Source organism: Macadamia integrifolia, chromosome 4, assembly GCF_013358625.1.
Source record: "Macadamia integrifolia cultivar HAES 741 chromosome 4, SCU_Mint_v3, whole genome shotgun sequence".
NCBI classification, from domain to species: Eukaryota; Viridiplantae; Streptophyta; class Magnoliopsida; order Proteales; family Proteaceae; genus Macadamia; species Macadamia integrifolia.
Genome location: NC_056560.1, coordinates 29714264 through 29728125, shown reverse-complemented (window position 1 = coordinate 29728125; position 13862 = coordinate 29714264). Strand labels below are relative to the sequence as shown.

At 37.6% G+C, this 13862-nt stretch overlaps 1 protein-coding gene and 1 long non-coding RNA gene across 3 annotated transcripts; both read left to right on the top strand.

Annotated features, from left to right (window-relative positions):
* The first annotated feature begins 2582 nt into the window (after window positions 1-2582).
* Window positions 2583-3405, top strand: LOC122075369. The gene is made up of 2 exons (XR_006139230.1): window positions 2583-3123; window positions 3258-3405. It is a non-coding gene; the product is annotated as an uncharacterized LOC122075369 (long non-coding RNA).
* Window positions 3406-8912: 5507 nt separating this feature from the next.
* Window positions 8913-13758, top strand: LOC122075928 (transcription factor HY5). 2 transcript variants are annotated; one of them, XM_042641153.1, is made up of 5 exons: window positions 8913-9121; window positions 9490-9688; window positions 9835-9991; window positions 13414-13524; window positions 13559-13758. In XM_042641153.1, the coding sequence occupies exons 1-4, from the start codon at window positions 9025-9027 to the stop codon at window positions 13477-13479; spliced, it is 519 nt and encodes a 172-aa protein (XP_042497087.1). In that variant the 5' UTR covers window positions 8913-9024; the 3' UTR covers window positions 13480-13524; window positions 13559-13758. The 2 variants fall into 2 exon arrangements, with proteins under 2 accessions (XP_042497087.1, XP_042497086.1); XM_042641152.1 differs by having other exon boundaries at window positions 13414-13758.
* Window positions 13759-13862: the final 104 nt, after the last annotated feature.

Here is a 13862-nt window from a genome sequence, read left to right as displayed (position 1 = left end):
GTTCTAAATTTTGAATATAAATAATACTTTGGAGTTAACTGAATTGGGAAGTTCTAATTGTATCTTTAAGTAGAGATCTCAATAATTCAAATTGGTTGAGATTGAATGTTGACACCGAAACAGGGTTTTGATCACGACACCATTGGTACCCCATGGTGCTAAAAATCAAGAGTACATGATGATTTATAACCTCCATTACCATCTATTCAGATGATGTAAACTTGTTCAATAATGTATCCAACTTGCTGCTTATATGGTCTCATACCATCTTAATTGGAATCTAGACTAAGATTTAATTATTATCAAGACACTGACATTTTCATCTATTTTAACCTATATAATGCTGTATGCAATGAATCTAGTACTATAATGTTGTTTTCATGGCTTGTTTTTTATTCAGAAGGTCAAGGGTTAGGTCTTAGAAAATTCTATTCCAGAGCCTTGATTTGTAAGCAGAGTTGAATGAATTGACACTTAAGGGAAACTTCTCTTCCTTTGGCCTAAATGATAAATCTAATGACTGAGTTGGACTTCTTTAAGCATTCATTATATATAAATAGGAATCTGATCTTTGAAGTAACAGAGTTCATTTTCATGTGATTAGGTACTATATTATTAATGTAATTTGTTTAATTAACACCTCCATTGTTCTTCGCATCACCGCTTACCAACCCAATTAGTCCTAAGGTAGGGAGAAGAAGATTTTGTGTCAACTGGTAACAAGACTTGTAGCTGAACTCATTTAAACAATTTGCTCTGGATTTCTTGAAATAAGTTACAGTTGGGAAATTAATCAAATTGCAGAAGTATGAAAATGGCAGGTGGGATGGGATAGGTCAGTTGGGTTCAGGTAGAACCCAGCTCTATGTTTCACTTTCACCCCTGGTTGGTACTTGTAGTTCTCATGGTTCATTGATCTGTCATTGGCTTATCCTCTGCCTTCTGTTTTATTCCTTTTGATAAGTGATGGAAAATCATGAGTTTCATGATCCATATGTATCTTCCCAATGGAATTCATGTCTTTCTTTATCCCAAAAAAAGAAGAATGAATGTCTTTATTTGATTGGCCCCATCAATTCATTCCCATGGTTGTGGGAATAAGATCTCTGGAAAACCCAGCAAAAAATAGGCCTCAAGTCATGAATTATAAATAAATTAAAAAAAATAAAAAATAAAAAACCCTATTGACATTCCTCTCCCTCTCTCTCCAACCAAAAAAGAAAATATGTAAACAGTGGGGCCAACAAGTTTGTTAGGGGGTGAAGTTGACTGGTGTTCTGTATTTTTCCACCCAATATTGGGATGAGGATGAATGGTGCTACTGTCATGTGGGGTTTGGAGCTTTCAATTGCTATCACTTTTTCAGATTCTTGTGGGTAAATCAAACAGAAATAAAAGGGCAATTCATGAATAAGTCACAATTGATGAATGAAGAGTTACAACCCCTCCTTTTGGATATGGGTTGCTGTCAAACAGAATTTTCAATTCAAGAGCTCAGCATGGGCTTGAGCTGTAAGAGCATGTTTGGATGCTCTTAAAGGCAAAGCTGGGCCTTGCCCTTCAATCTCCTGGCCGATTTATGGCTCAGAGTTTCTTGGTCTACTTTCATCATTTTATGACCTCAAACGTCTAGGTGCTTGGCCCTAGAGGTAAGGCTGAGCTTGAGCAGACTTTGGCCCAGCCCAAGTCAAGTCCATGGTGTTGACAGCCATATTTGATACATTGATATGCTCTTGTACGTAATATATATCAATCTCCTCACATTTGTACATGTATGGTACCATGGATTGTTTCACCACAAAAAAAAAGGTACCAAGGAGGGAGAGAGAGAGAGAGAGAAATGGGAAGAAGGTAATCTTTGATGGTCCTTGCAGAATAAACTTAGAAACTTTGTATTGAAAAATGGGTTCATTCACTGTTTACTAAATTTACTAAAAACCAAATCCTAGTGAGAATGGGGAGGCAGATTCATGGAAGCAAATAGAATGAAAATGACAAATGCTTATACGGTGTAGAGAGAGAGAGAGAGAGAGCAATGGGAGGAAGGTAATCTTGGATGGTCCTTGCAGATTGAACTTAGAAACACTGGATTGTGAAATGGGTTCTTTCACAATTTACTAAATTTACTAAAAAATGAATCCTAGTGAGAATGGGGGAGGCAGATTCATGGAAGCAACATAGAATGAAAAGGCGAAACGTTTACGTGGTGGATAGAGAAAGGTGAATCACTATCACTTGGAACAAAAATGGGAGGCATGAAGAAAAAGCAATCCCTTCAGACTTTGAGAGAGCATACCTCCAATAAAGGGAACAAAGGAAATAGTCACTTTTATCAAAAGAGGGAGAGGGTTCCTAGTATGGAAGAAAGAAACAACACAAGTCTTGTAGGTTTAGAGAAAAATATGTAGGGTTATTGATGACTTAGGGGACCACAGATGAATAAGAGAAACCTGACTCTGATAGCTACTATGACTTCTATTAGCAAAATCTAACCTCCCTATATTTTTTTCATAAATATAAGAGAAAATAAAATAAGGATTTTAAGTTCATTTGATTTTCATCCTAATACTACTATAGTTTATCATTAGATCCAGTGATTTGAGATGTTGGTGTTTCTGTAGTTTCCCTCAGTGAGGACTTGTTAATATGGAATCATCAGCAAGCCATGCACATGCATGATTTTCTTTATCCTTAGCCTCTACAGGTTCACAGACATGCCATGCAACAAGGGTCCATTTATGTCTGATGCCCATATTTCCATGAATGGTTAAGAACCCATTTCACATCTAATTAAACTATAGAGAATGTGAAAGAGCAAAGCAACTATTTCTTAGGCTATAGAACTAACCAAGCTCCTTGTCAAATGCATGCTTTCATCTTTCTATCCTTCCTTCCTCTGTTATGCTCTCTTCAATGATTCTATCCCTCCCTCTGTTAGTAACTCTCCTGTGTGTGGAAATGAGAAAATTGCAGAAATGGGGGTTCCCTCCAGCCCAAAGCAGTCCATGATCATCTTCTCAATAGCTGTTTTGGACTGAAGGGAGCTCCTAATTCTTCTCTTTTCCTTTGTTGATGGCTTCAATGGATTATTTTCACCTCTTATTATCAACACAGCATAGCCTTGTGAGTGAGAATCATTTCCCTTTTAATTGCATCTTTAGCAGTTGAAAGCTTTTTATGTTATCGCATCTAAATAGTACTAAAGATTGTTTATTTGAGTCATTATATCAAATAACTATTTTTTTTCCTTGGATCAGGCAAGCAGGTAATTACTGAATTCAAGTCATGCTGTATGAACACACACAGAGCTTACCAAATACTCAATCTTACTTGTATATGAAATAGTAGTTTCATTTAGAAGATTTGGTTGAGATAAATGAGACATTGAAGCGCAAGTTTGAAGTACTTGACTCTCTAGTCCAGATTCCTGACCTTCCACCTTCTATAGTAAGTCTTTAGGGGATGAATTTCAGGTATCAAACTACTAAGAATCTCTGTTCTCAAAATATCTATGACAGGGCTTGAAGAACTAATGGCTATTGCTACCCAGTAGTTAGTAACAGCCTCTTAAAGCAATGGTAAGCCCAAGACTGTTCCATTATGTTGTCAGGATAACATAAAAGATGTTCATCACTTGTGTTCTCAAGCTGATCATATCCTATTTCCTCTCTTTGAGTTTAACTTCTGGTTACCCCATGGCTCATATGGGATCTTGTGGATCCAAACTCTTGGGAATAACCCAATGTGGAGTTGAAATCTAATCCAACTCAAACAATGAGGTTTAAATCTAATCATAACTTAGTAATCACCCCTATGAACCCAAAGAAGGGTTAACAGTTATACAACTCACAGAATTTGAGATAAATTGGCAGTTGAAAACTGTAATTCTCCATTTAAAGAGGATGTTGATCATGTCATGGGCCTGAGGAGGTCCAATTTTTTCAAAAAATGAGACCTCAGGATAGTAAAGGCCTCCATTTGTTGCTTGGTTGGTGAGACTGGGATTGGATGAATCCAATTCAATTGTTGGCTTAGGACCTTCACAAACATTGAAGATAAACAAAGGTGTTTGTTATTGTTCAAGATTGTCCCTGTGAGTGTATTATTGACAGCATAATGTCATAGACTTAAAGAGTCCCCCCCTCCCCCAATCCCATATTGAGTAAGTTTTGGGGAGGGTCCTAGGCATATAAGTGGGGAAGGGAGCCCCTCTAAAAGATACATCTTTTGAGGTGTGGAGCTGACTAGGGATGGGTTTGGGGTCACTAAAGTGTGGTTTCCCTTGGTGATGCTGTCAAGATTGAACTGTACACTGGTCTTGTTTTTGGCAAAATTTTGGCAAAATCTATGCGATTGGGGTTCGGCATATGCCGCCCGCATATTCCAAAACACCCAATTGGCCAACTTTGATTGACAATCTAAGCTAGGGGTGTAAGTTTGGCCTAGATGGCTTGAACCCACACTGGCTCGCCCTAAGCTCGAACAGGGCCTGAGCTAAGATTTCTAAACCTAAGGGAAGGTTAGGATTGAAAAACACTGACCGATTGGGTCTGGGTTGAGGCTTAGCCCGTTCCAATCCAGCCCTGAATTTAATGCTAATTTATATAATACAATTTAGGGTTGTCATCCTATCTTTTATTTAGAATAATGAAATCTTGGTCATTGATTTTTATACACAAATTATACGAAAATTTTTTATTTTATCAAATACAAAATTTTGTAATTGCTTCCAATATTCGATATACTTCTCCAATAAAACTTTGATGCTAAATGCAAAAGTACAATCAATCAAGGTTAACCCAAGTCCTACAAAAAATCAAGGCGGGCAACTTGATCCAATCAGAATCAATTAAGACCGAATTAAGTTGATATAAACTCAGCAAGATTGGATTAGGCTTAAGTTGAGTTTTGCAGGCATAAGGAAGCCTGTTTCACCCCTTGTCTAAGCAATGGATCTGATAATGGGTTTGATAGAGTCCTTTCACTGGGAGGGAGAGGGGAGGGGAGGGGAGGGGAGAGCTAACTTTTTAATAGGTTAATGGGTGGATTAAGCCATTAGGGTCTCTCTCTCTCTCTCTAAAAGAAAGCTATTATTACATTTGTGATGTTTTTCTCCTTTTGGTAAGCCATTTGTGATGGTTGAGGTTAAATGATGACACAAGAGGCTCCATGTGCTTTGCGCCTTTGCCACCTATCTTAGTATTTTTAGATGTGGAGGTTTTCTCCAATGGTTTTATTACATTATTTTAATACTTTTTTTTTAAATTTATTTATTTATTATATTTTTTTATAGATGAATAGCTAATGATGTTGAGAGTTATTGAAGATTCAACGTATTCTAGAGAATGAGGAAAAAAACTAAAATAATTGAGAGATAGTAATTAAGAGTGAATCATAAATGTTAGGAGGGAGGAAGGTCTAGATTACACAAGTTAGAGATGTGAACGGATAGTTAAAAATCCAAACGTGATTCGCATCCATATCCATCTAAGGATATTCGAGTCCAATCAAGAGATATTCGGATCTTCTCTCATCTGTTTCGTATCTAATCAACATGGTAATGGCTGCCAATCATAGTTGAGGGCTGAACCATGTACGGATTTTTTTTTCCTTCCATTTCGAGTCAAAAAATCTTGGAATCGGATGAGAATCAGTCGGACTCAGTTGAAACATGCATTCCAAACGGCCAGACTTACCTTAACTCAAAATTGGTCCCGATTGATTTTGAGTCTACTCATGCCAATTTAATTGATTTCGATTCAGATCTCAAAACTACATACAACATTGATGTTATTATTGAATATGGTATGCAAGGGTTATATTGGAATGCACGTTTCATGGTAGGTTGAGGCTAGAGGAGGAGTCGGAAGTTGGCCTGAAGCTCTAGATCGGTTCGATGGATTATTAGATGTGTCGAGCTCAAGTATTGATTGATTAATAATTTGACAGTCTCGATGCAAGGTAGTGGCCTGATAGTCACCCTATTAGGATCGATCAAATATTGTGATTGACCAATAACTGATTATTTATAATTAGCCCATTTAAACCTATTTAATCTGTTTATAAACCATTTAAGGGTCGATTATGGCCTATTTAAAGACCATTCATAGCTTAATTAGTCAATTTTGCCCATTTAAATCTCTATTTTAGCCTGATTAGCTCAATTATTGACTGAAACCGACTGAATGAATTGAAACATGTCCATATATAATATACCTTGGCCTAGGCCTAATTACCTATTTGGGCGAAAATGGTGTGAACCCTTAAATTGTCGGGGAACAAATTAGATCCAGTCTAAATCGACCAGTTGACCCTCCCAGTTGAAGCCTACCTTTTACTGATATTAAAAAGATGGGAAAATATTTAAAAAGTACCCCTACCCATAAGGAGAATGCTACCTGCTTACGAGGACACTACACTAGTGTGAAAATCAATGGGAGGTCCTGTGGAGACATTTTCTGCGTATGAGGCTGAGGCTGGGGCAAGGGGCAGGGGTATTATAGTCTTTTCATTTCTTCTGGTAAATTTTTCAAAAAAAATTATCAAGAGAGGTTGGTTCAGTGAACAGGGCAACATAAGCACCACTTGTTCTGAGATTTGGAATTATCATATCTCGATCTCAATTCTTGTTGATTCGTTCAAGTGATTCTGGCCGAATCGGAAATGGAATCGGCTGAGATACATCCGTTGCCGATTCCACATTATTGAACCATATGACCACGAGTAACGGTTCTTTTCTTCCAGCCATGTTGCAATTCTTGGGTGTGCATTGTCTACATTCCCCATAACTATTTCAGGACAATCAAGCTTACCTTAAGAGCATGCCTGTTTCTTCCTTTCTACAATTCCTAATATAGTGGATTCGACTCATCTCTTGAGCGGTGACCATTCAAATCTTATCCATAGCTACTTGGGCGATCCACACATGTCTAAGCAGTGATCTAATGGCTCTCAACGCAACACCTCTATTTTGATCGGTAAAAGCACAATTGTTGGATCACCGCTTCGACATGTGTAAATCACCCAGGTAGCTATGGACAAGACCTGAGCGATCACCGCCGAGGAGAAGAGCCGAATCCTAATATCCATAGTTGTGTTTGGTATGCTTTCTTGAAATAGATTTTATGAATAAAATTGAATTCTCAATAGATAAAACAATGAAAAAAAAAAAGGGTTCTTGTAATAGATTTTATGCATAAAATTGAATTCTTAATGGATAAAACGATGAAAAAGAATGAGTTCACATAATACATCCTAGACTCGAAAAACCATCGTTACTCTGGGTTCTTGTATTGAAATTTTTTTTTTTTTTTTTTTTTTTTGTGGGGGGGGGTGGGGCGTGGGGGGTGGGGGGGATGGGGTTTGGGGCTAATCAGAGAAAGGAGAAAAATATGTTCATGTAGGCAACATAGGGATTCCTTCCCACACTCTAGTACTCTACATAGAGTTGCGGGTCTCATTCGACATACACCCTCTTGCTCTTGACACCATATCTAGGGTTTTAGCTCACGTTATCAATCACTAGTGAAACCAATATCAATGTTGATAATGGATCAAAAAATCATTAAAAAAAATTAAAATAAATAAATATAGGAATTAATTTAATTCTTCAATATCGTATTGGTCAAATGTTGATATCGGGCAAAGTTGATTACAATATAAATTGGTCAATATATCCAATTCAATACTGATTCTGGATTATTTAAATGGGCTAAGTCCTAAAGTGGGAAAACGTGATTAGACCTAGTTTGACAGATTGACATCATACTTGTGGACTTCAAAGGCTAGGCATGATCCCATTTATAAACGATCAGTTGGGTATCGATCATTAATTGAACTATCAATAATCAGGCTAAACAGATTAATGATATAGTTATTTGACAACTTACATATGATTGGTAGGGGTGTCAACCGGTCGGGTTTGTTCGATTTCGGTCAGGCTTAATCGGGCTTGAATACTTTCAAAGGTTGCACTGTGTCCTCCCATTTAACTAATCGGACTTAGTTATTGAGGGCATGGTATGCTTTATATTCGGTCGGTCAGTCTCGGGCTATAATCAGGTTACCTTAATCAGGCTTTAGTCGGGCCTTAACCGGGCTACAGACATGTTTAATGTTAAAAGGGTTTTAATCAATTTTTAAACGGGTCCTCTTTAGAATGTGCTCTTATATTCCAACTCACTCATGCAAGCCCAAAAAAATGACAATAAATCAATAAATGATACCAAATATAACCATTATTTAAAATGTGAACATGTCTTTACTTTTTAGTTTTTACTCTTTAATTTGGGGGGTAAAATAGGTATTCTACAATCATTAAAGGTTCAGGTCAGGCCGGTGCACAATAAGCCGATCTCGATCAGGTGTTATTTGGTCTATCTCGATCAGGCGCCCGATGGTTCAAGTAGTAAAATCGAGACCAACCGTTTATCAATAGGCCGGGCTTAAGCCCGACATGTTTAATAAACAGTCTAGGTCGGGCCGGTCTATAAACTGTCAGTCTCAATCGAATTAGTAGGATGGGGCCACGAATTGACACCCCTAATGATTGGTGTGGCGTGGGAGATTCTTCACTCTCCCACACGGGGGGCCGGCATGGGAAACCCTTTGCCCTAAAGAAAATTAATACTTTTGAGAGTTGAGATTTGAGACAGCTCAGGTCCTGCCATCCTGGTCCCAATTCATTGCACCCACCTCCATCTAATATCATAATCTCATTCCATCTCTCTCTAATCGATGGGTTCCTAACAGACCACGCTTCGTTTCTCCTAGCCTTTGGATTACTTAACCTTCCTTGAGGCTCCCATTCTTCCACGCTCACTACTTCATAACCGTTCGATGAAATGAAACCAACGGCTACAACAGCTTCCTTAATCCATCTTAACTAACATTAACAATAATAACCCGCCACATTTTCTTGTCTCGAAAAGACAAAATCAAAGATTTTCGCTCCTCTCCACTCTCCAGTTCTCTCTCTCTCTCTCTCTCTCTCTCTCAGTGCCCGTTTGCCCCGTTAGGACCAAAATGCAAGAGCAGGCGACGAGTTCAGTGGCGGCGAGTTCGCTGCCTTCGAGTAGCGAGAAATCTTCCAGCTCTGCTTTCCATCTCGGACTGATAGAAGGTTAGAATATAATATTTTTTCTTCCTTTTTTAACTTTTTCGTCTGTTTAAATTGACGAACGAGCTGGTTTTTGGCTAAGATTTCGAGTCTTTTTGGATTTTTTTTCTGGGTTGTGTAGGATATAAGATTCAAGAATTGGGGTTCATTTCGGTTTATTTAATTTTACATAGAAGTAGTTTATTTCATCTTTGCTAATCTTGAAGAATGTAGTTTTATCCGATATGAATTTTCCTCCCAATTTCTTAAAAAGGAAAAATGTTGTTTCTCTGGTAGAAGTAGTTCTTGGAAATCGAAGATTTCCTCCCAATTCCTTATCTTTTACTTGTTTTGGACTGAAACTGAATCGATCACTGAATATAATGAGGTAGGGATGGAGAGCGATGACGAGATAAGGAGAGTGCCAGAAATTGGAAGCGAAGGCGCCGGTCCTTCCACATCAGGGAGGGATATTAGTTCAGTTGGAAGAGGAGGTGGATCTCAGGACAAGGCTCAGGCCTCAGCAGCAGAAATGGCTCAGAGGAAGAGAGGGAGAAGCCCCGCTGACAAAGAGAACAAAAGATTAAAAAGGTGAGTTTTTATTCTGGTCACTGCTTCATTTCATCGTTTCCCATTAATATTTCTGATTGGATTCTTTACCTTTACTTAGTTTTAAGATTTATTTGAATTAAACTGAAAATTTTGGACTTTTGTCTTTGCCCTTTTGGGCATCAAAGGTTGCTGAGGAACAGGGTTTCAGCACAACAGGCCAGGGAGAGGAAGAAGGCCTATTTGAATGACCTGGAGGAGAGGGTGAAAGGTTTGGAGAAAAAGAATTCTGAGCTGGAAGAGAGGCTCTCCACGTTGCAAAATGAGAACCAGATGCTTAGACATGTATGTTTTGCATCCATGCCCCTAATTTCTTTCTTTTTTTCTCTCCATCATCACATCACCATCATACATACAATATAATATCAATCATCATCATGGATCTTCTACATTCTCCCATGGAAAAAGGTAATTTTCTTGTGGGTTATTTTTGGGCAGATGATAATGTCAAATGATCTGTGTGGGTAGTGGGTACTACTTGCTGGCTTACCGCTAAGGACCCCACAGCTCTAGTGATTTATGATTTATGGGCATTTGGTAGTCAACATTACTGCTTAGGCACTAGGATTTTCATGTTGGTCATGCGGCCATGCTTATCATAATCACCAACACCACCATAACTTGTTAGAATAATGTTTTTTTTTTTTAAGTATTAAAAAAAAAAATCTAGAAATATCTCTCTTGGGGGAAAGAATTCTATCACACGAGCAAAATTTTTTTTTTTTAATGGGAAAATATCTGTGCAAGCCATAAAAAACAGTAAGCACATCTGTTTGCTCCTGTTGGCAGTCTTGTGGTTGCTATGACCTGCAAATGTGCATAAGATCAGGTTTTTCTTAGTTAATATCGTAAGTTTGACTGTTTGAGTAAAAAATATCATTGCACCTAGAACCAAAAGTAAAATGAAATTACCCGTTAGAAAGCCACCCCTTGTTCTTGTAACTTGCTTTCAAAGAAAAAAATCTTCTTGTCTATTATGTTATAGGGACATAGTTTTCTGTCCAAGAGCGGATCATTCACCACAAACATTGGTGGCATGTGTTTGCTCCTGGGGGAAAGAATTCTATCCCACAAGCAATTTTTTTTTTTAATGGAAAAATATCTGTGCGAGCCATAAAAAACAGTAAGCACATCTGTTTGCTCCTGTTGGCAGTCTTGTGGTTGCTATGACCTGCAAATGTGCATAAGATCAGGTTTTTCTTAGTTAATATCCTAAGTTTGACTGTTTGAGTAAAAAATATCATTGCACCTAGAACAAGAAGTAAAATGAAATTACCCATTAGAAAGCCACCCCTTATTCTTGTAACTTGCTTTCAAAGAAAAAAATCTTCTTGTCTTATTATGTTATAGGGACATGGTTTTCTATCCGAGAGCGGTCCATTCGCCACAAACATAGGTGGCATGCAATAACCACCATGGCCCTCTTGGGGGCATACGCTCCTGTGTCTATGCATAGGGGCCGCTCGCAGATAAAAAGCACTTGCTGGATGTCATATTTAGAATTAGGGTCCTTCTAGGCGTCATTATGCTTGGTGAAATATAATGCTTCATTATTTGCCAGTTGGCTGGACATGGATTTGTCCATGTGATAGAGGACCCACATGCATCTTTTAGTCCAAAGTAAGCAAGGAAAGCTGGCCAAGCTTTATTCGAAGTTTTAGTAAAATTACCAAAGTACCATCAAATGGAGATGAATATAAAATATAGAATGGCATCTTATGTGCTTTTAGCTACTTCCTCTACTCATTATAAGCTGAAATTATACCTGTGATAAGCTTGTCTGGTGGTTGCTATAACCCGCAAATATGCATAAAATATGGATTTTCTTAATAAACACTCCAAGTTTTTTTTTTTTTTTTTTTTTTTTTTTTTTTAATATTCTTGCACCCATAACAGAAAAAAATGAAGAAGTAAAATAAAATTACCCATTAGAAAAAGCCATCCCTTACTCCTTTGAGTAGCTTTCAAAGGAAAAATTCTTCTTGTATTATGCCTAGTGAAGTATAATGCTTCACTATTTGCCACTTGGCAGGATATGGGTTAGTCCATCTGATAGAGGACCAGATGCATCTCAATAGGCAAAATTTATTCCAAAGTAAGCAAGGAAAGTTGCTCAACTCTTATACAAAGTTGTAAAATTATCGAAGTTCAACGGCACCCTTCTCTCGCAAACCATACTGTGCAGGTGGCGGTAATGTATGGTCCTAGAAGAAAGGACCTTAACACGAAATGCTTGCTTTTCTACTCTCACTCACTACCCTGGCTATTCTAGCTTCTGTTCAAAATAAAACTTTTTCCCTTTGTCCGTCCTTTTATTAAATGAAGACAAGGTTTCATGTGGCTAATTATAAGTAAGCTGATCTATGAGCACCATGTCATCAAATAGAGTGAGTATAAAATTAGAAATTATATTTTTTATAATTTTAGCTACTTACTCTATTCATTTTAAGCTTAGATTGTACCAATGAGATACTTGCCTTGTCCTTTATCACGTGGACTAACCATGTGCTGCTATGTGGTAAATAGTGAAACGTTGTACTTAACTATGCATAGTGGCAGGAAAGAAAGCCCTTAAAATTATTTTTTCCATTTAATTAGAATTGTGACTTCTAGATAGGATTCTTTTCATTTTGATATATATATATATATATATATATATATGTAGTCTCAAGGGTTTTGATTCGAGTGAAATGGTCAGGGGCAGAGATTTGCGTTTTATCAAATTTGTTTATAAGGTTGGACAGTGGTTTGATTTTTAATATTTTGTTTGAGGTGTTCAAGACACGCCTTTTTGTGTTCAGGGTCTGTCAAATTATCAATGTATTCAAAAATATTTGATTGGGGAGATGCTTGCAACATGCGAACAGATTTGGGAGCACAATCTTCACAACTTAAACCAATAATACAAGAATCACAAGCACAGGCTTGGAAGTTGTCATTATCAATAGAGCTGGAGACAGAATGCTCAGAGGCTTTTACTTGGTTTAGTTTGTAATTTTGTTCATCAGAAGATGAGGAAGAGGTGTCTTCTTCTCACCAAGGTTCGCTTTCTTGGACATCTGATCGAAAAGGGTACCTTAACCCCTATCGATCGAGCTATATCTTTTAGTGATAAATTTCCCGACCAAATATTAGACAAAACCCAATTACAAAGGTTTTGAGGAAGTTTAAATTATGTTCGAGACTTTCTTCCCCAAATTAGTAAATTGCTGAGCCATTATATCTCAGGCTCAAAAGGAATCCGGCACCTTGGTCTTCTACTCAGACTAATGCCATTCAAACAATCAAAAATATATATATATATATATATATATATTAATCCACACATTATTCTTGGGATTTAATGATTTTTTTACACAGGCAAGTATACACATCTCCATTCCAAGCAGAATACAAACATTATTCTTAGGATTTAATTTTTTTTACACACAAGTATACAAATCTCCATTCATATAAACCTTCTGTATAATCCTCTCCTTGGTATTGTAAGTATCCAAAAATGTAGAAGAATAAGCTGAAGAAGAGCAGGATGGGGGAGTGGAGAATTATTGTGGGTGGGAATTTTGGAAAAAAATAATTTATAGATTTCATGATGATCATGGTCACTCATCACCCTACTGCATAGTCCATCTGGTAGTGTTCTTGTCTTCTGCTTGCTCCTGTATTATCTTTTACAATATTGCTTGCCCTACTCTCTGAACTTGCAGATACTGAAGAACACAACCTCCGGCAGGAGAGCAGGGAGTAGTAGCACAGTTGATGCGTCTGGATAAAAGAGGGATCTTCATGTGTGTGTGTGTGTGTGTGTGTGTGTGTGTGTGTGTGTGTGTGTGTGTGTGTGTGAGAGAGAGAGAGAGAGAGAGAGAGAGGTGTTGAGGAGATGAAATGTGTCAAAAGATGTAGAGGAGATGTTTCTAGTAACCCCGAAGGGGTAAAGACAACCATGTCTTAAGAACCAGTGGTCCTGAATTTAACTCTCCTTGGGGCAGTGCTCTAAATCCATTATATTCAGTCAGATAAAGTTTTGATAATGGGATGCTATTGTTATTATAGACCCTGGTGATCTTCTTCATAATGGTTTTTTTTTTTTTTTTTATTGTAGTAGGATAACTTTTATGTACTTTCAGCCTGTCAAGCCCTCTTTATGCTAAAGTGT